This window comes from Triturus cristatus, chromosome 11 (assembly GCF_964204655.1).
Source record: "Triturus cristatus chromosome 11, aTriCri1.1, whole genome shotgun sequence".
Lineage (NCBI taxonomy): Eukaryota > Metazoa > Chordata > Amphibia > Caudata > Salamandridae > Triturus > Triturus cristatus.
In genome coordinates, this window is record NC_140594.1 from 854,611,641 (window position 1) to 854,633,498 (window position 21,858).

General features: G+C 42.1%; 1 protein-coding gene across 2 annotated transcripts in view; it reads right to left on the reverse strand.

Moving 5' to 3' along the window:
• Positions 1-21,858, reverse strand: part of LOC146785536 (unconventional myosin-VIIb-like) — a 961,158-nt gene that overhangs the window by 717,284 nt on the left and 222,016 nt on the right. For both annotated transcript variants that reach the window (XM_085634664.1, XM_085634663.1), the window contains exons 5-6: positions 19,832-20,016; positions 16,348-16,469 (exon numbers count right to left, since the gene is read on the reverse strand). In XM_085634664.1, the coding sequence (XP_085490790.1) occupies positions 16,348-16,469; positions 19,832-20,016 (307 nt within the window). The remainder of the gene's footprint in view (positions 1-16,347; positions 16,470-19,831; positions 20,017-21,858) is intronic.

The window sequence follows — 21,858 nt, forward strand, 5'->3', positions numbered from 1 at the left end:
ATAGAATTTAAGATTATGCATTGTCTTGGTTTTTTTGGGTTTATTTTCATTTTCTTTCTTTTTTAATTTTTTTCATGATGCTAAGGACAATATTATTTAATACATTTGTTCTAGCCCAAAGAAACATGGATGAATTCTACTTGCTAATTTATAGTGACTTACTTCCTATTTTTTACAGTGTATTTAGGAATCACAATTGGAGTTCGATGCATCGCAAATTTGCTTGTTCACTCATTGCTCCCTCACAGCTTAACTGTTATTCTCCTCTATCCTGCTAGAATTCTCCTGCTGGATCCTCCTCCTGGATTTAACCACCTTGTCCTCGCTCTTTGCCCAGAGTTCCAGGAAGGTTTTTTTCTGTACAACAGTTTTTTAGGTCGAGCATTCGAGACCTGTTGTAACTTCTCTTGTAGGCTTAAAGCCTTCCCCTGCTTTTGATTTGTTTGTTTCAATGTCCTTTAAAAATCCTTGCTTGCTAGTGGTCAGTCCTGCCTCTTTGTCGCTCCTTTTTCTCTTCCGTTCCTCCCACGCAGCAAGGACTAAGTACTGTCTTGTTAAGCTATAGTTCTTTATCTGTTCTTTGGGCAACTCTTTTTTTCTTGGTTTCCTGCCCTGTTACTGTTCGCCTGTGTTCAGCTTCGGTGCCATAGCTACTTACATTTGCATATAGCATTCCTCCCTCCCACCTCCTCCTATTGTCACAGTTGTGTTAGTGCTGCCTCCTGTGCCTCCGCTCACTTGCTCGTTTTCTTATTATTTTAGTCTTTTTGCAAACTCTCGAAGTCCACCGTCAGTTGGGCTCTTTTGGTAAGAATTTAGGTTTTGTGCTTCCTTTTAAGTGGGATCGGGCTTGTTTTTTTAACTGGAGGGCCAGACATGCTCCCATTATGCTCTGCTTTGCGGTCATTGGAACTGCAGCACAGAGACACCAGCATGGCAGCACAAGTGTATTTTTAAACAAGCCATTAGATCTAGCTTAATTGTGCTATGATTCGCAAACACAGCCATGAACATATGTTTTGCCTGCACAGTGCTTGCACTGTGCTTGTTTATCTAATCTCTCCTCACAACGCAGTAACATAATCATTCTACCCCACAGCGTGTTTACCTACTCATTGTACCGGTTGCTGCATGTATTTTAAGCATGAATTTCGTTCCGTTATTTTTCTTTCTTTCATATATTATTACAAGATGCTTGGAACACATTGCACTCCAAGCCTTGCTTTCAGCCGAGTCCACAAAACCTCCAAATCATTTCCTGTGTAGGTTTTACGGTAAACATGGGACATGCACAGAAAGCGCCTGGGGGCTAGAAGCACTTCAATTCTATTATCTTACAAAAAGCGACTTGGCGATAAAGTGCTAGTTTTTAGCATGCTAAAAAACTTGATGTACAGGGCAAAATACTTCGGTGTGTAATCCGCTACATTTAAACTAAGACAAATGTGCAGCTATAGCGTGATATTTTTGTGGGGGCGTGGAAAAGCAATACCCAGTGCATAGTAAAATAAACATAATGCTCTTGCACATGAAATGGATTTAAAAACATATGAGAAAATGAACTGGACGAACTGCATGAAAGCTGTGTCGATGTTTCTGTTGGTAGGTGGCTTTGCATGCACAGATTCTGGCCATGTTATCTGGCAGAGGGGGCAATGAACATCTCATAAACTGCCTATTTGGTCGGTGCAGCTTCGACGCTCACCAGTGCAATGCTCAAAACTTTAAGTTTTCTACTGCTTTTCTGCTGTTCTCACACACTGATTTTCAAGCTTAGCTTTAGTGCCAGAGTTTGACAGAAGGTTAGCAGGACACAAACGGACACTCAACCAATTGCTAATCTGATCATTGGTATTTCAGTACAGGCATTTCACTGCTGCAAGAACAGCTCAGATAACATTTGCAACAAGCATTTGCAATGCAATAGGTCTTGGATTTGCAGGAGTATGAGCTATTGGCATTGTAAATGACAATGCCTTTTATTTGTGTGTTTTGAAAATCTGCAAGCAGTGCGTAAACACGCAGTTTGTACTTATAGTCCTTGCTTACGAGAAGGCAGTAAAAGAGGCGCAGTTACTGCCAGCCTTGCTTCTCGTAAGCAACGACTATAAGTACAAAGTGTGTGTTAATGACCCGCTTGCAGATTTTGAAAACATATATATAGAAGTAATTGTTGTTTACAATGCCAATAGCTCGAACTCTCGCAAATGTTTGTTTTTCTTCCAGCGTTATTCTGCTGCTTTGGCAGTACCAGGCGCCCTGTGCAATATGGAGTCAGGAACTGCTTCTGAGAGCAGTAGGCTTTATCTTTATTCAAGAAAGATTGCCCAGCCATCACCTCGAAGTCCTGCCCTTGACAGTATCTTTCCACACTCTTAATTTTGCTTTGCAGTGCAACCAGTTTTAAGAGAGTAGTTTTATGTGTGGGCACGGGCAGAGCACAGAATCACTTCTGGGTGTGCAAAATATAACTTCACTGTCTGAAAGAAGCTTTAGCTCACACTAAATTTGTGTGCAAATTACAATGATGCTCTTTCATCATGGTAACATTAATCATCTCAAACAACCAACAACCCTCTAAATAAATCAACCCACCCCTTTAAGCTCTATTACTAATCCCATTTCCCTACCATCATCTACAAGTTCTTTTAACGTTTACAGGCGCAACCAGTATGGTTACCACCTTACAGTTTTTGTACCAGCATGCCAGTATTTTTATGTCCCGCCACTCCAGAAATAAGCAAAATCACCTATAGTCGGTAATTTTTAGCGTTTCTCTGCGTATACTTCAAACAGCAAATATAAATAGAAAACACTTTTAAAGGTGTTCTAGAGCTGCGTTAATGACCCATGACTAATAATCAAAGTACACAGACAGACAAATTAATACAATATTTCAAGCTAAAGACCCCCTTTCACCTGCCAACATTTTTCTTGGTAGCCTTTTCACCAGTTGGAATACAAAGTATGCACAAACATAAATCATTGACTTGATGGCAGCCGCTTTTCAACAGATAACGAAAAACTGGAAGGACACATCCAAACTATCATACTTAGCTTGGTGGTACTTTGTTTGTCATAACCATAGACTTGACACAACCTCTGTATTTCCTATGTCTCTTCCCAAGAAACGTCTACAATTATGGTCTCCCATTACGCAATTTTTAGACGATAGCGCTAAAAAAACCTTTTGCTCCCATTCCCTATATACAAGAAGTTGCCCAGCCTCCTTGCATTTTGTTATATTGTGACTATCATTATTTTCCATATTTTCCTTAGCTATACTTGTTCTAGCTTTATAACTACTGATCCTTTAAGTCTCGCCTCTTTCTTTTTATTTCCTGCTATAAGTATGATTTTTTTTAACTCATCCCTTATGTTATTATTGATATTCTTCTCAATGTAATTATTGATGTTGATATACAGGATGTAGTGATGTTTATCCATTTGCACTTAATAAACTTATCTTTTTGAAACTTAAAAAGTAAACAGACAGAAAAGTGGAGGGGATGCCCGACCTCTGTTTTAACTGCTGGGAGACTGCCTGGGACTCCAAATACCAGGAAGCTTTGCTGTGCCCAGGGGGAGGGCTACGTCATTCACAAAAGCCCGCGAAATCATCTGCAGCGTGGGACGCCTGACCTCTGTTGATGCTGCTGAGGGACTGCCTGGGACTCCTAATCCAGGAAGCTTTGCTGTGCCCAGGAGGAGGGCCACGCCATGCCAGTAAGAAGCAGGGCAGGGCACCCCCCTAACTCTCTTCATCCGAGGTACTTGTTCGGCATTAATTGCACGGAAAATCAGTGGGGTTGAAATCACTTGTGATATTGACTAATGGGGGGGCAGGGGCTGTGATTACCCCAAGATTTGTTTATGTTATCCCGAAGGACAATTTAACCTGAGTGTAGCCCGTTTTTGGTCCCTTGCCATTGCCTATTAATTGTGTTATATCCGATAGTGGCCAACTATAGGCCCAATACAAGGAAACTGCTAAGGTTGATTTTTCTTCTAAGCAAATATGGGTAAAAGGCAGGCAGAGGAGGGCGCAAGTGAACTTGGGAAAACTAAGAAATCAAAAAGTGAGTCACAAAAAGTGGGTGGAAACTGTGTCATTGATCGGATTGATGGCCGACTGGGCGAGTGTGAAGAATTGCCAAAACCTGGTAATGCACAGCCCTCAACTACTGTATCTATGAGGAAATCCCCTAAACAGGCAGGTTCAAACCAGAATCCCAAACATGTTTACGAAGTCCAAAACTCGACTTGAGGCTAAACAGCCAAATGCCGTTTTGAATAAAAACTCTGACTCTGCACCGAATGCCCCAGTAATTACACCTTCTGGTGTTGATGCTCTTCTGTGTAGAAACCGTTTTTTACCATTACTTGAACTAACAGGTGAATTGTTTTCGCATAGTAAGAGTATTAGCTGTTCTCCCAATATTATAGCTGTTGCACCTACCCCTTCTAATATTTATTGTATTCCCTTGATAATGGAACTTAAGGCGGAGGTGAGAGAGTTAAAAACCATTATCCACCAGTTGATAACAACTGTTAAGCAACTCCAGCTGACTAAAAGTGTAAATACAAGGGGGCCTACTGTGAAGGCTGTTGGGAGGTCACCCCTACTGCCACCACCTCCACCTCCAGTTGATATGTCTGTGGTCCAACAATACAAATTTCATCCTAATACCATCCATTCTGGCCGTAAAATCCCTGTGAATGGTTTTAGCTCTCTGACCGGTGCTGGGGTGTGACCAAACTAAATACCACTCATCAAAATTGTGTTGGGCCATCAAATTATTCATCTGAAAGCGTGACCTGGAGATCAGAGGGGGGTTATAGGGGGCAAAGCGTAAGGTCAACTATACACCAAAACAGGAGGTATAATGTGAGGTATAATCCTGTTGTGAACAGAATCTCAATGGTTAAAGTCCTAAAATTCCATTCCTTACTTGGTAGGCATGAGTCGGGGGATTCCCTTATTAATAAGGTAACGCACTGGATCAGGCATGACAGGGGCTGTCGCTCTGTGATCTGTGAAGATATTCTTAGTGAACAGAGGTGTCCAAATACGAATACATTATACAACATGAGCGAGCTGACACTGAGAGATGGAAGGCTGGGGAAAAATCTGGTTGCACTTGATGCTAGGTGTAACCCACCCAATAACTCATGAATACAGTTTAAATACGTCTTTAAAAACCCTCATTCACAGTTGGTACTGTAGCGGTATATCTTGATTTTCCACTTATTTAACTATGTGAAAAGCATCATCATTGGGTCTTTCTTTATGCTTTCGTTCTCCTAGAGGGAGACCTACTGGTGTTTACAGAGGTGACCAGTGATAGTGAAGGTGTGATTAAAGTGAACTTAAAATTACCTCCATCTCTCAATAATGCCTTTTATTCTGTTGGAGATGGGGCAAGGATAAAAACTCAAGGTGGTGCTTGTCTAGATGGACTACTGTTCTATAGTACCTATTTTAAACAAGCATTTGCAATGCAATAGGTCTCGCATTCACGCGAGTTTGAGCTATTGGCATTGTAATTGACAATGACTTTTATTTATGTTTTGGATTTTAAAACATAAATAAAAGGCCTTGTCATTTACAATGCCAATAGCTCTAAATCTCGCAATTGCGAGACCTATTGCATTGCAAATGCGGGTCACAAAATGTGACGTTTACTGCACACATTTTAAACATTCTGCCTCCACCAAATGACGCTGCAGGACGCCCGGGATATAACGTATGCTGTCTGCAGAGACAAAGACATGTGGTTTGTGTGATATGCAACCAACCCAAGCCTAGCTGAATACAGTGTGGTTTATCAGAGCCATATATTTTAGCGTGCGCGGTTCTGCTGCAGTCCGTAATTTGAAGCGGAGGGATGTGCCACTCAAAAATGAACGCAGATGGAAACAAACGTATACACTGCCGAAGAGCGACACAGACAAAATCGCAAACACTCTGGTACTATGTAAAGCTGAAACCAAAGGCATGCGCCTCGCCACAAAGAGAATGCCCATATGCCGTTCACGGCAAAACTACAAAGAATGCAGAACCCCAGGCTCGACAAGCGGCTCACATCTCCTCGCCTATGCAAAAAAAAAAAATTGCAAATAAAAACCACAGAAAGAAGAGCAAGTTGGGCGCGAAGAGACTTACTCAAGTTCGGCAGAAAGGATCGGTGATAAGTTTGATGATGTCTCAAAATTAAAAGACTGCATGTCATGGCTCAATACGTGTTTTTGTTTTTTAAAATCTTAATTTATACTTGTTTTCCATCCAGTATAAATATGCCAACGCTGGTTTAAGATAGTGAGTCGATATCATAGGCTTCAATTTAAGAAACAAATATTTTATTAAAGTGATGACACCCTACTATACATAGATACTAGTAGCCACTGGGGAATACAAGTCCCTGCAGTTGTTTAGCAAAGGGGGATTTCTTTTTCAGCGGCTGTGTTGTGAAAAGCTAAATGCAGTCTCTCAAATTGAAGGTATCCAATGGCTGGAGCTGGACGACCCAATATCTTGTACTGTGTGGAGGGAGCATCATTATTGTTTGGGAAAAGCAAAGACCAGCAAGACAGCTAAAGCTATCTTTAGGCCAGATATAAAAAAGCAATCATAAGAGTGAACAGTTATTTTCTCTTTTAGCCTGCAATTGTACTTTCGTTGATGACATTTCTAGAAAAAAAACACTCACTTCATTGCACAGTGTGTTTTGCCATTCTATGAGAAACAAAATACAGTTTTGGATTTTTTCTCAGACAGCCATCATATAAGAAATATTCTGTATTTTTAAAAGAGCAACAATTTGGTCCCAGGGTGACAGGTGTGGTAAGATGAAGGCAAACTCTTTAAGCTTTCTCTGAGTTTTAAGTAGATTTCGTATTTTACAACTAACTCAAGCCACATCTAGGAGTGTTTTTGGGCTAAAAGATGCTGATGGATTTACCCCCTCATCCCTAACAGAAGACATCCTGGTGAGTCTAAAACCCGGATCAGCTCGTCTGTAAGCAGATATTGCTTCTAGGTGAATTAGTCCAACCATATATCCTCATTTTCCAAAGTAGTTTTTTATTGTAGCGTATCACTCTTGCTTTATCTTTCTAAAACAGGAGAGGAGTTGGCCTAACGGCTAGGGCGGTCGACCTCGAATCGGGGAACCGAGTTCGAGTCTCGGCAATGACGCTGAACATCCTGTGATTTTGGGCAAATCACTTAATCTCTCTGTGCCTAACAAAAATGAATGTGTCCTCATGTAACGCAACTGGTGCTATGTAAAGCGCTCTGATACCAGATACCGGGTGAAATTCACACTATATATAAGTACTAAAAAGTTATCTTTTCAAGAGTTTGCAAGATGTTGTGCTGTTGTGTTTACATCTATGCCAACGTTGTTTTGCAGAGTTAAACATTGTTCGTTACTAAGTTATATGTTGTCTTTGGGGCTAAATATGAAAGTGATATTGAGTGGCGAAGAGGCTTGCAGGGCCTTGCTGATGCTCCGATACTTTCTGATATCGAAAATATCCTGGTGAGGATGCAACATGCAACAAGGCGCTATCTATCTCGAAGGCAACCTGGAATCTGTATTTTAGTCGCTTGTTCTCTTCCCTGGAAAGGCTGGCTCCCCTTTGACCCTGGTGACCTATCGCATCCTTAGTGTCTGTAGGGGCTTATCTGATCCCCTACCCCCTTGTACAGATGGAGGGAGGGGGGCCGGTAGAGCAGGGGGTGCGAGGAAAGCGGAAACACACAATGGAGAAGAGGGGGCTAAATAAGGCGGAGAGAGAGAGGTGGACAGCGAGACAGAGACAGCACATAGAAAAAAGAACAATATACACAGAAGAAGAAATATGTGCAGACAGACAGCTGGGGAGGAAATGGAAAGAATGAGTAAAAGAAAAAAAGAAGTAGAATTAATAGACAGTGGTTGGGAGAAACAGAGAGATGGAGACAGAAAGATTGAGAGAGAAAGAAATGGAGGGAAATATGAAAAAAAAGCTGCGAGAGATAGAGAGGCTAGAGAACGAGGCAGGGGAGAGCGAATGGTACAAACAAACAGAAAGTGGAATGAGAGGAAGAAGAGGGCAATGCATGTAATGGAATACGTGGCAGGAGGGAGAGAATGGGAGAATGGGAGAGGATGTGGTCCGTCGGCTGCGCTGCCGCCTCCTGAATGTGTAATGTAAATATGGTGCTATGTAAAGCGCTCCAATACCTTCGGGTCGAGTTGGCTCTATATAAATATGCAACAAAAAAAACAAGACAAGCCCGGCGGAGCGTGGCGCGCGCGCTTGGCGGGGGCGGGGGAGCGCATTCCAGGCGGGGGAGCGGACCCTTTGAAGTTAGATTGCCAAACGGATTGCATGGCGGCACGATGCACGTGATTGTGCGCGTGCTCGCCATGCAATCCACTTTTGGGAGCACTTTTGGGAGCCCCTTACTAGAGTCTCGCTGAGCGATCGCTTACGCGATAGCCAGCGAGACCTAAAAAGGGTGAGTGGTCAACATGTTTCAGCCCCTTCGGTGCCCAAGAGGGTCGGGGGGCCTTCTTCAGGACCGGTGTCTTGCACACTACCAAGTTGATGGCGCGCGAATGTAAGTCATTGCACTTACCCTTCTTCTCTGGTGTTATGAGTCTATAGTACCTATAACTGAAAAGAGAAAACAGTAAAAAGACCATAACGACAAGATATCATGTTTTTGTACATGAAACTGGATCTATTGTGATCAAGGATTGTCTAAGAGGATGCTAAAAACAATAGTTATTCACCACTGATGAACAAAGTATTCGGGAAGAGATGGGGGAACACGCAGCGGTTACTGCGCACGTTCTAGGGGCCTTCTGAATATGTGCAAGCCTTCTTTTAGACAATAATAGGTTGGACGTGGTCATTTCTAAAGTTGCTTATTGCCAAAGGCTGTATAATCGGCCAGAATGTGTATGTCAGAGTATAATAACATTTGCAGATATACACACGCGGTGGTTCAAGTGCGCGGTATTCTTATCACAACCCTATGATAAGAAACCCATTGAGGGGAACAAATGCCCCTGGTACAACCATGAGTGTAAACAGGCAACATTTATTTTAAGATTGGTTATTAAGGAGGTTGATCGCCCAGCTGTGGCTCAAGCATGTAACAAGTATAAAACAGCTCTAGCAAAGGCCAAGTGTGACTGGTTTGACAGGAGCTGGCAGGATCTACTGCCACTGCCAGGTGTAATGACAACCATTTATTTTGGTATAATATAGCACATGGAAGCTTGGACGGTGTCACTACACTTGATTATTTCATCCAACCCGAGAAGTGGGTTGACCATTTTACCATGCTCTATGATAAGCGAGAAGCTACTCTCCCTGCGGTTGGCATAGATAGTATGATCAACTGTGAACCTAACGAGGCAACATTCGGTGAAGGCAGTGGTAGATTGAAAACTGCGAAAGTTCCAGGGCCTGATAAGATACCTGGCGACTTGTATAAGTAAGAGCAGCTAGTTTGGGCCCCCTTTATAAATCTTATATCTAACGCTGTTGCAGATGGGGGAGAAATACCTGAAACCTGAAGAGGGGCTGAAATATTAACTATACACAAGAAAGGAGATGCCTCTGTTCCATCGAATTATAGACCAATTAGTCTATTAGATAACCTGCATAAAATCTTTTCCAGACAGGTTTTGGACAAATTGCTAACATGGATAGAGGATAACGAGATCTTATCACCTTACCAAGCCGGATTTCGTACCAAAATCAGCACGTGACCAGGTGTTCAGGTTTACTTTCCTCACCTGGAAATATGTAGTATTAAATAAGCACAAATTGTACATCGCTTTTGTTGATCTCCAAGCTGCATTTGATCTCGTGCCCCGAGAAATGCTATGGCAAGTTCTATTGGGGATGGTAGCCCCGGCAAACCTGGTAAATCTGCTTGTGAGGCTGAACAAGGGTAATTATGCGGAGCTTAGGTGGGGGAGATCTGGTGAACTGACTACCAAGATCCCTATTCGGCGCGGGGTACACCAAGGTTGTGTCCTCACACCTCATCATAATTTTACTCGCACCTACATTGTTCTCCCTTTATATGAATGAGGTAGTTAACGAACTACGTGAATGTAAAAATAATTCCTCACTCTTAAACAGTTCACTGACGATTTGTTACTTATTTCCATGACCCTAATGGGCCTTCAGAAGCGAATTGACACATTTTTCATATTCTGCAAAACAAGGGGCCTGGATTTAAATGTGGAGAAAACCAAGTTCAAGGTTAAGATCAAGGGTAAAACGAGACAGGTGAAGATAGCAGGAAAACCCCTTGACTGCGTGACCAAGTTTGACTATCTTGGAGTAAGGCTAATCGATACCCTGGGTTGGGATCTCTAACTTGAGAAATGTTACCTAACATTATGTCATAAATCCAAATCTATATTCTAATTTTATAAACAGGTGCTTTCCCGGTCGATTGCCCCTGCTTTAGAGGTCTATCGGATGAAAGCTCAAAATGCAGCACTTTATGGTACAGAGCTTTGGGGTCATGCTGACATGCACATACTAGTGGTGTGTGAGAATATATTTACCAGATCTCTTGTCTCCGTCCCAACCAGAATTCCGCTGACTTCGTTGTTTTTTGACCTAGGGTTGAAGAGAATCGGAGATCTGGCCGCAATAAAACCACTGATTTACTGGTTGCATTTGTGGACCACCACAGACTTGGGGGAATACTGTGAATCTCTGAAAGAAGTTCTGAATCTAAGTGGCGCCAAACGGATTTCATGGCTACTCCATGTTAAATCTTGGTGTAGATTACTGGGGCTGATCCACCTTTGGGATTGCCCGGAGTGTATTGCAAAAAAAGATATAGCTATTGAGAAAACTAAGTACTGGGTTTTTGTGGAGGAACGGTATGTCACGAGCAGAACTGTGGGGCGTCTAACCACTGAGTTTTTTCAAGCTTTAAGTCTTTTCCTAAATTCGAGCCCTTTTATGATCTGATTACACCACCTGTGTCAAAAAGTCTCTACGTGAGATTTAGACTTGTTGTTTTTACCTCTAAGGTTGTTTAACACATGAGCCTCCGACTCAAACTTAACTGGAAGTCCAGCCTGTGGTTATGCCCTGGAAACTGTTGAACATATCTTATTTTTCTGTACTGAATACCCATTCCTCTGCAGAAAGTGGATTCGTCCTGTGTGTCGTAATTTGGGAACCAGACGCTATCTGGTTGCATGAGGATATTAAAATCTGATCCTAAAACACCCATTGTTTTTGCTGTAAGCAGGTTCTTGAAAAACGTCTGGTTCAGGTGACAGAAGTTTATGTCCCATGTTATTCCAGAGGTTCCTGTTCCAACTGAGTTGTAATTATGGTTAGGCTAAAGTGAATGTTATTGCAGGATTTTTTTATCCAGGATTGTTTGACCTTTTGAGGAACTCAGCACTTTATGGTTTTGACAGTATGTTACTGACATGGTTTTTATTTATGGGAGTTTTATCGTCTTGTCTAGGATGTACAATTCGGGCTATTTTTAATCATTGTTATTTATTTATTGTGCATGGTTTGAATCAATTGAAATTTGAATGATGTTGATATAGTCATGAATTTTATAATTATGATATACACAGATTATGTGGTCGTGGCACCTGGAGGTCCAAGTCGTTTTGAGTTCATTTACCCAACTGAGACCAATGTATATGATCAACTGGTTATCTTACTAAATCTAGGATTGTGTATTTATTATGGCTGCTATATTTTTCTGTATCATGTGCATCTTTTGCTATGCACTTTTATGGTCGCATGACCGAAATAAAGTTATACAACACACATGACAGAAAAGTGATGTTACAGGAGAACACGTGCAATTTTGTTTAAATTCCTGTTTAGTATCACGTCTGGGCCTTTGCAGACTCTTAAAACAACAACAAATGGCTGGCATTCTTCTCTTGGACAGGTGGCAACCCTAGCACCAGACCCTTTCCTTTCTGCATCACAGTATAAACATGTTTTGATGTACCAGTTTCTCAGACAGCCTGCTCGTTACAGGCCAATGGCTGCCAGACTCAACTGCTCCTTCACTGTATTTTTCTCACTTATTTCCTCTGTCACCAGATAAACCCTCCCATGAGGTGGTCTTAGTGTCCCGCTCAAGCACGGATTTCTTCCAAGAGAACTACTCCTCCACAGTACATTCAATGCACCCTCTCCTGACTAAACAAAGGGGCAGCTTCTACACAATGCCCCCCTGCAGCAGTCAGCTAATCCCCTGTACTTTGCTGAAACTAGTACCTACTCCATTTACTTACTGCCTTGCATGATTAATCACTACCAGCTATTTTACCCCTTCCCGACTCTTCTCAGCAGCACTGAGCGCACCTCATGGCTCCTTCCTCCTGTCCTCAAATCCCTCTGCTATTTCAGATTCATTTTAAACTGGCCAACTGCACTTGGTCATTGTCCCCTGGATGTATGGTAATTGAGTCCAACACGTTTATCTCAAAAATCCCATGATATCTGTAGCAGTTGAGCCAACAGTGGCCTGACAAACTAATTTGGATAGCAATTTATTTTCTTGCACCACCAAAGTCTCTTCCACATCCTTACTCAGCCACCCCACTGACTGTCCTGTGAGGTGCTAATAATAAGGGGCGTAGCTTCAGAGGGGGTGTTTGAGATGAGGCGCAGCCCAAATAACTTTTGGCTTGGCAGTTGGGTCTAGAGACCCTGAGTAGGGTCTGCTTTGTCTGAGTTGTTTTTCTCTCATGGTTCTGACTTCACTAAGAGATTTTAACTTGTTCATTTTTTGAATCAGGGACTTAACATTATATAGTGACCAGTTTACCAAAAAGGTAGTAAATCTGTGCCCATATAAGTATTACTTGAATGGGTGCAAATGCACTACTTTTTAGAATTCACAAACATTGCCAGTAGTAGGCTTAGAAAGCTGTGCCAGCCTCGGAGTTCCAGGCACACTAATGGCAATAAATCTCCCAAATGGTGATGGGACAAATGCTCGCAAATTGTCAAACCACTGGCAATCACAAGGGGTAGCATTCCAAATCATAGCTTTTTGCTCACTGTGCTATCCTGGACCGAGGACCCGATTTAGGGTTTGATGGATGCAGTAAAGACAGACAGGGTGGTAGAGGACTTTACATCAGCTCCACTTGCACTTACTCCACTGACAAAATTCAGTGATGTCCTGTTGCTGCACGGACATCTCTATACATTGGCAGGAACTATCATCGGGTGCAGACATAACGCTGTTGCCATCCTTCTAGTTGGCTGATTAGTCCAGATGGGCTCTGTAATACTGTTCTTCCACATTAGTACAACTGCTGAAGGGACAATAGCGTAGTGACCATTTACCCTAAAGATGCTAACATCTTGGAAGTGTACCAGAAGTATTCATTGTTGTTTCGGCTTCCTTCTTCCTATTTTCTATCCATCCCTGGTGCTGCTAGGTTTATGCAACTCGACAAGAGGTTCTAGAAAGCTAGGGGTTTTCTTCGGTCAACCCTATTTCACACACCTGAGCTGCACCTGGAGACACTGCTGAAGTTATGTCCTGCAGGACCACACTGTTACTTGAATCCCTCATGTGCCACCATCTGCTGAACCCACAGCCACTGGAATGCCCTATGATAAACCCCATCTCTTCACCTGCCTACTTCACCTTGGGCAAGGGATGCATGACAATGTGGCACCTGGAATCCCTATGTATCCTTTAAGGTGCTGTGGGTCTGCCGTCTGTTAACACTCGCATGCTTCCGTCAACCTTCAGCACTCGAAGGGCCTCCCAATGTCTGTTTCTAGGAGCTCCCATTAAGCTTGGCTGCTCTACTCTTGCAGCATGAGAGAATGGAAGATTAGTCATGCATGAATAGTAATGAGCATTCACCATGACAAGACAGCCAGAGGACCATCATGTACTCTAAGCATGTCACTGATTTACCCATATCTCATATTCCCAGGCCAGATAGTTCAACCTTATTGAAATATTACAAAACATGGCATAATCCAGGGGTATTTGCAGCCATCTATAAGCCAGACTGGCATATTTGAGAAGTACTTTGGCATGTGGCAGCAGAACCTCTGGCAGGCTTGCACATTGAACATCATTGTTTTAGTACCAATGTGGAGGATTTGGACAGTACCTTAATATAATAACCAAAATCCTTAAGTATTTGAGCAACAGTCCGATACATTCTGGAAAAAGCTTGGCATATGATGTCTGCACCCGAACATATAATACCATCAATTTTGATCGGCTTGTTTTTTCTAGCACAGACTAATAGCTCACAAAGGAACTGTGGTGATCACTATCTACTGGAACACTGTCTTAATTTAAGATTATTTCACCTGGGGGAGGACTTGCAGTAGATATTTTTAGAGGAGGTACACCATATTCTCTTGAACAAACATTTGCTGATGTGCATTCAATGACTCATGATAAACACATTTATGTTGTATGTACATATATGATTTTCAGAAATATTGCTAGTGAGTATTATGTGGAATTGTGCAATAGGGTAATTCATGAGCTCCTCTTCAGATCTGTTTTTTGGTTCGTTGTCTTTTTAACCCATTCAATTTGGAAAAGTGTGACTGAAAGACCTCCTTTTTGGTCCGTGTTTCAGAATTTCCCAGGACAGAATCTCCCAAAACACCCTAGAGTGGATCTGGCTTGCTCTCTTCACTCCCTCACCCAGAGCAATGTGGGGCTCACAGTGTTCTGGATCTTCTTTGCAGTGTTTCAATGTTTGGTAGTTTTAGAGAGGTAGTACCTGCAGTGATCTCAGCTTGCCTGACGGATGCATGAGTGTGGGACAGGGGTTGAGCAGATTCTGTCCATAAACAGAAGGGTGGAAAGGATCGTAGTGAGCTGAATGTCTGTGAAGAAGCAGTGTCGGCCAAAATTGTTGCTTGTGTCTGGTGGCCTTGAGCTCTCTCTGAAGACTGAAGGGGCCTGTTTCACATTGTATTCTGTAAAATCACATCTTGATAGTCTTTGAGTGAGGTGATTTGGAGCTCCTCTCATAGTGAGTCTATGCATCTGTACATATACCTGTTATTGAAATTAGTATACAGTCTTCTTTTATAGTGCACTTGTATGTATTCAGTCTTTAGTGAGTCACTCAAATATTTGAAAAACTGCAAACGATAAACATTATGGTAGATTTGATACTACATTTGTATTTAAGCAAGGGACATGTCTATTCTGCTACTGTCTGACAATGAAGTCCCTCGAGGCAGCACATGGTGGAGTGCCCCATAAGCAGAGGTTAGGGCTATCTCTGGTGGGAGACTGTGGAGGCGACTGTCTCCAGTGATAAAACGCGGGATGTGTTCTTTGGGGGCAGTGTCTGAAGCACTTTTACAAGGGGTAGAGTGTCAGTGCCTGTGGTACAAGGGGTTTCTTTCTATGGTACTTCTTCAGAGTAGAGCTGGTGTTGGGTATTTCCTGGGAGAGTAGAAGTGAAAGTCTTTTAGCTGGATAGTGGGTTGTAGTCATGAGATATGTATTGTCTGGGGGCAGAATTTGGGTTGTGGGACACCAGGGCATGTATTTCTGGGCAAGTACATAGGTGTGGGGCTCAGGTCTCTGGATGCGGCAAGTATGAGCCACAGGGAATTATGCTGTCTACAGGGCAATAAGTGAGAGTCTCCGGGGTAGTAGGGAAGGTCTCTGCAAGCATTGAGTGTATGTCCTAAGAGGCAGAAGACACTAGTCTCGAAGGGAAGACAGCGTGGGTCTCTGGAGCACTGCACATGGACCTCCAAGGCACGAAGGGTAAGAATGCAAGGTTATCTGGGGATAGAAGACTCAGATCCCTAGGTGTGGCTATCAAGGAGCGTCAAGCAGCACATCCAGTCTCCACAGGCAAACGGCATTGGTATGTAGAGGGCAGCAGGTATCAGTCTCCAAGGGCAACAAGAGTGGCCATTTAGGAGCTGGTCGCCTAGGTTTGGAGGAGCAATAAGTGTATGCTTCCCGGACCAGGTTGTGGGCTTCTCCGGGGTAATTGTGCAGGTTTCTGGAAGAGTGTGTGGTGTATGATGCAGGGGCAGGGGTGGCTCTCTGGTGCAGAGAGTCTCTGACCAGTTATTCGATTTCAGGGATGTGTATGTTAATCCTCAGGTTCTGTGTATGGGTCCTAGGGCTGTGTCCGCAAACTTCTGCCCAGTGTTATTTTTGTTATCAGGGTTTGGTTCAGGATCTGGATATTTATGTGCAAATCACAGGACTAAGTGTTTGTTTTGCATTTCTGAATCTGTGGTTTGAATAAAAGGTTGTGTTGAGATCTGGGTGTTCCTTACAGGCTCCCTCGCCCTTGTTCTTACCTTCTAGAATGGGGTTAGCCTCCAGAATCTGTTGCTCAATCCAGGAATGCTGTCCACTGACTGATGCTATGAACTGCAATATGAGTTTGGTGCTTTCCGTCTTTCCAGCACCAGACTCACCGCTATACAAGTAAAGGAAAAAACAGAAAAAAAGGACATTCTGACTAGTGACTCTGCAATGCACTGAAATACTGAATAACTGAGTCAAAAATATAACAGTATTTAGGCGACACAATCAAGCAAGTCAATTACGCTGTCCTCAAAAGCCAAGGTACTCTCATGCCTCACTTTTACTTGTACACTAACACCTCTGTAATTCCACATGACTCCCAGACAAGACTCCTCCCAAACTGCTCCAAAATGGGATTCTCATCAGAACTCCATCTGTTACATTTGTTAAAAAATTATGTGAACACTTGGACCTACCTTACAAGTTGGCAATATTTTCACAGTGATGCAACATTATTTTCTGATATCCTATTAAAAAACTCTCTCCTGGATGGAGCATTTCTTCATTACACCGGTGGAGAACAGGGTTTAAATATTAATTGATCACCAAATGGTGTCTGTTCGTCTCTGTCCACAACCTTGAAATCAAACTGGATTCTTTTACTTAAGGACTCCAATATATGTGGCTTAAAATGTTACAATCTTAAGTTGATGGTATTTGTAAGAAAAAGTTGTGGATTGAGTATGAATCCTTTGGTCTGGAGATCAAGTATGATTGTTACACACAAGGGAATTATCACCCGTTGCCACCATTAGGTTTCAGTCCACAGGAATTGTTTATTCCAGTATTAATAAGCCATTTTATCATCTCATTGTATCATATCTTTCTCTGAGTGCATCAAAAATCATAGAATCCAAATGATAAGACTTTCCAGATCCTTCAATGACTCCTCACAGCTGCAGATGTACCTTCTGCGAACCAAATGAAATCTTTTCCTAAATTGAAAACAGAGTTGCTCCACGTCCAATGACACACTCAAAACATCAAACACATATCATTAGTTGATATTCAATTGGAGAAATACCCTGAAAGGCATCACAACTTCTATCTGATCACTTCCAGGCCTGAGTTACAGATATGTATACACCTACCAAGGGGATCCGCCTCAAGTACTCTCAGAGCTGGCTAACCCAAACTTTCTTCAAATAAAACACTGCCACTCTTTGGACAAACACATAGTCCCCAAGTCAGCCCTTTGAAAACGCATGGGTCTTGAAGCAAATAAGTCCTCAGCCGTTATTGGAGCTCTACCCCATTTAAATAACCTGAAGTGTAAATGATCATGTTATCATCTGAGCCATCATTGCTGACAGATTCTGCAATGCTGAGATCTTTAACCTCTGCCTACCTGTCTTAGCTCCTCTCATCAAGGCCTCTGTTTTCACCTGCAAAGACCCACATCACCTCAAACTTACAATCATCACTCCACTGTTAAAAAATAATGCTGACGTAATAATATTAGTTAACCTTGCATTGGCAACGCTCTGAAAGTGGTGGTTATCGCCCATATTGAGGATATAAATCGGCTATTATGTAATCAACGTGAAATTCACGAACAAGGCCAAGTATTAACATGCATCCTACTTGATATCTCCACAGCGACTACTGACAATAACCACCAAGTTCTACTACACCCCATGAAGCAGCCTCTCATTCACATCCTTTAGGTCAACCACACCCATCAGATATAACTTTTGTGGTTCCTGCCTATAACAACCAACATCACCAACAGAGCACTATAACGATTACGAATCTGTAAGATTCTTCTATACGCATACATAACCCTTATGGACAGGCTTCCACTGCATTAAAAACAACATCACAGAAGACATAAGCACAGCATCAATAATTAATTGCATCGTCCAGGATGACACCAACCAAGTCACACCTATGGTAATCTTTCCATGCATTTAAGTGCATTCTTTGGAGGGGAAGCACTGAGTGGCAAGACTTATCTTCCTCTTGTACATGGTAACCTATTCACATCTATAAGATCAGTAAGATAAAGCACACCAGTGCTCCTGTCTCTATACTAGTATGGCATGTCAGAAATATTCTGTGGTAAATCAGCAATATAAAGCTCAGTCTATTAGGATAGTAGAAGGACCTATAGCAAAATCCACTAATTTGGTGGTTCAGTAAATCTACCAGTAGATCCATGTACATTGTTCAAGAGTTAATTCTTCCTTTTCCATGAGGCTACACCAAAGAACCCAAAAGTCCACATCCTGTGCATAAAGCTTACCATGCTGAAGAGGATAATAGGGTTCTATGTATGTGTGCAGGGGGCTTTGTTTTGCACAAGTTTTACTGGAAAACAGTGAGTGCTGCACAGTAGGCTAGAGCCCAAGAATAAGATTCAGATCAATTGTATGAGGCATGTAGCAGATATCACTGTGTGTGAGGGGTGGGGGGTAATGCTATTTGAAGAGATGTTTCTTCAGTTTCATTCTCAATAGGACAAGGTCATAGTAGTGGAAATGTAGTTCCAGATCCTAGAAATTTAGCTGAAGGTCTGATTTCTATATTTTTCCACTCTTGCATATTTTCATCTCCAGTCTTGTAATATCATCACACTGCATGTTTAATTGTCCACCAAAAGTGGATAGTCTAGGCCAGGTAGAAGCAGATGTTTTCAATGGCCGTATAGCTGATGCAGCTGGTTTTCCAGATGTTTCTGGCCTGGAAGGGAAGATATTCTAACCTCTGAAATAATCCTCCGGAGATACTGTGAGAATCAACGCCTTTCTAAAATTTCAAGATATTACCCAATAAACACAGTACTCTTGAGAACGGAGTATGATAAATTTCTCAGGTAAGAAACCCACTGAGAGGCTGCTATCAGCTGGATAAGGGGATGCTGTTTACTTTGTTTTCTAAATTACTTTCGGGTTATGGCTATGGCCTTTTCATTATATTTATTTGTTTTTGAATCTATACGGATGGATTGTGGGTATTTGTATGTCTAAACTTTGCCTTGAAGCTGATCATATGAGCGACAATGCCACTGTACTAAGTAACAAAATCAAACACTGGATTGTATGCTCTTTCATGTCTCTTACAGCTGACTATATCCGTCTCATACATGTCCAACCCATCCACTCCAACATTACGAGCAACCACAGAACATCTCTAGTAGTACCATTTACCATTATCATTGCTTCCATTTAGGATTTCTCCCACTGCCTTATGTTTTTCCTCATGAGCACAAAGGTATGCCAAGTGTTACTTGCCTGATTTATTGGTGGGCTTCACTAAGCTCCCAATGCACTTTTCCGTCTTTAGGGCGAGGTGCAAACTAGTATATTATGTGGGGTAAAGTGCAGTTGCTTATTGCATTAATTCTTTGAAAAGTCATCAAGCTGCTGAAGAATAAGAACCATTTGTCAACATATTGCTGTACATTTCTAATCATAGACACTGAGTCTTTTTCATGGTGATCTGCAGTGCAAGTCTTCTTGGTGCTCTCCTCACCTGATCACGCAGCACTGGTCCCTGTTCTTCCTCTTCATGTTAAAGAAGCAGTTATCTGCAATAGCAAACACGTGTGGTGGGAGTTCTCCAATGCGCTTGTTCATGTAGAGTCGCATTTGCTCCATGGTGTAAAGTGGAAGCTCCTCATAAGGATTTACAGCCACCAGGATGGACCCAGTATATGTCTGTAAGTAAGCAGATATGCATCCGTCTTAAAATACAGCAGAGATACAGAAAGACTACCGAGAGTTAGTGTGGGTACAGTAGCATGCAATGAGCAATAGGAAGGGAAGGAAAACATTACTTATCTGTAACAATCAGGTTGAAGACTGATGTGCTGTGGCTGCTATGCACACTACTGCCATCTAGCACTGTGCTCAGAACATTACAAGTTGGCCTTTCGAAGTAATTCATGATACCTCCATTATCTGTACAGTGCTCTGTTTGCACCCACTCTTCATTACATTATTGTTGACTATGGGGATATGGCCCAACATCACTTACCTGTTTGCCATCATACTGAACTGCAAATTTCTAGAAAGTTTGAGAATTTGCCTTTTTGAAATTGTTAGCATATTTTCTAGTACCAATAGAAGATATGCTGTGTTGTGTAAAGCGCTCTGATGCTCTTGGGCCTTGTAAGTGCTGTATAAAAAATAAGTAAATAAATAAAATAAGATACCTCCCCTAAGCACACAAATCACCAGAATACAGACTATAACTCAGACTGTGTTTTCCTCCAAGGCTAGGTGTATGCGTGTAGATGTAAAGCTGGGATAATGCCTTTCTACTAGGGAGCAAACACACAAATACATTAATGAATATAAATCACGACCGTGTTCATATGTGTCATGCCTGTATTCTCTTCTGGGGTGGTGGGTAGTCCCAGGCCAAACTGCAGCAGAGGCACTAAACCAAATGTTACAAGTAGACCTGAATAGCAGTACCCACATTACTGATTACTAATGCAGTGGCTTGAGAGTAGAGGCAGAATACATGTGGAACAATGTTTTAAGCAAAGTCTGTCTGACTTGTGCTTCTTGCCTGGCGTGCAATGTGCACGCAATAATACTTAGAAAATGTGTGAGTCAGAGTTCATGTAGCAGTCTTACAAAAATCTGCTAGTGGGATACTACCAAAAAAAGTCATTATTGCTATATTTTTAGTTAGTGGAATGTGCTCTGGGTATTTTTCTCAGTGGGTGTTTTACTTTAGCATAACATAGCTCAGTGCACCTAAGAATTCACCTTGCCAGCCCTACCTCTGAGATGGGATACCAGGGTGTGGCTGCACAAGGGGAATAAAAAGTTCTTGGATTTCCTAATGGAACAAGTACTGTAGATATAGTACATTATGGTCTTCCATAGATCTAATGAGTGCAGTGCTTTATTTTCTAACAGCATTTGTCTCTCTGTGAAAAAGGAGACTAATGGTATGGACTGCTTGATATGAAATGGCAATACGACTTATGGAAAAAAAACAGTGCTAGGCAAGCAGATCAACTCTGTTATGTGTACTTGCATAAAGGGTTCCTTGAATAACAAAGAGAAGTGATGTGATAGCCACAAGAAAATTTTCCTTCCAAGCGAGGAATTGGTGTGAACATGGTTGGAGTGGCTTGAACGGGGCTGCCATAGGTTGACTAGGGACAATGTTATGGTTCCAAGAAGGAAAATAGGGAAGCCTAGGAGCATTCACTTTTCTAAGACCTTCCATGAAGTTCTTAATGACAGTGATTACAAAACTTGGCTGATGTTCTCTGTTTTGTAGCTGTGCAGCTATTGCTGCTAAGTTTACTCATATAGAAGTATCGGGCAGCTCTGATGTTTTGAAAACAGATAATGTGTTTGACGTTCGCCGTTAAGAGCTGAATGTGCTGCTTGGAAAAGTAAGTGACAAAGCATTTCCATTTGGCCTCATAGCATGCATTAGTACCAGGTCCTCTAGCCTCTTTTATGATTTGCATGCATTCTTCTGATAACTGTAAACACTCACATTCTAAGACCTCAGGTGCCAAATTACACGAA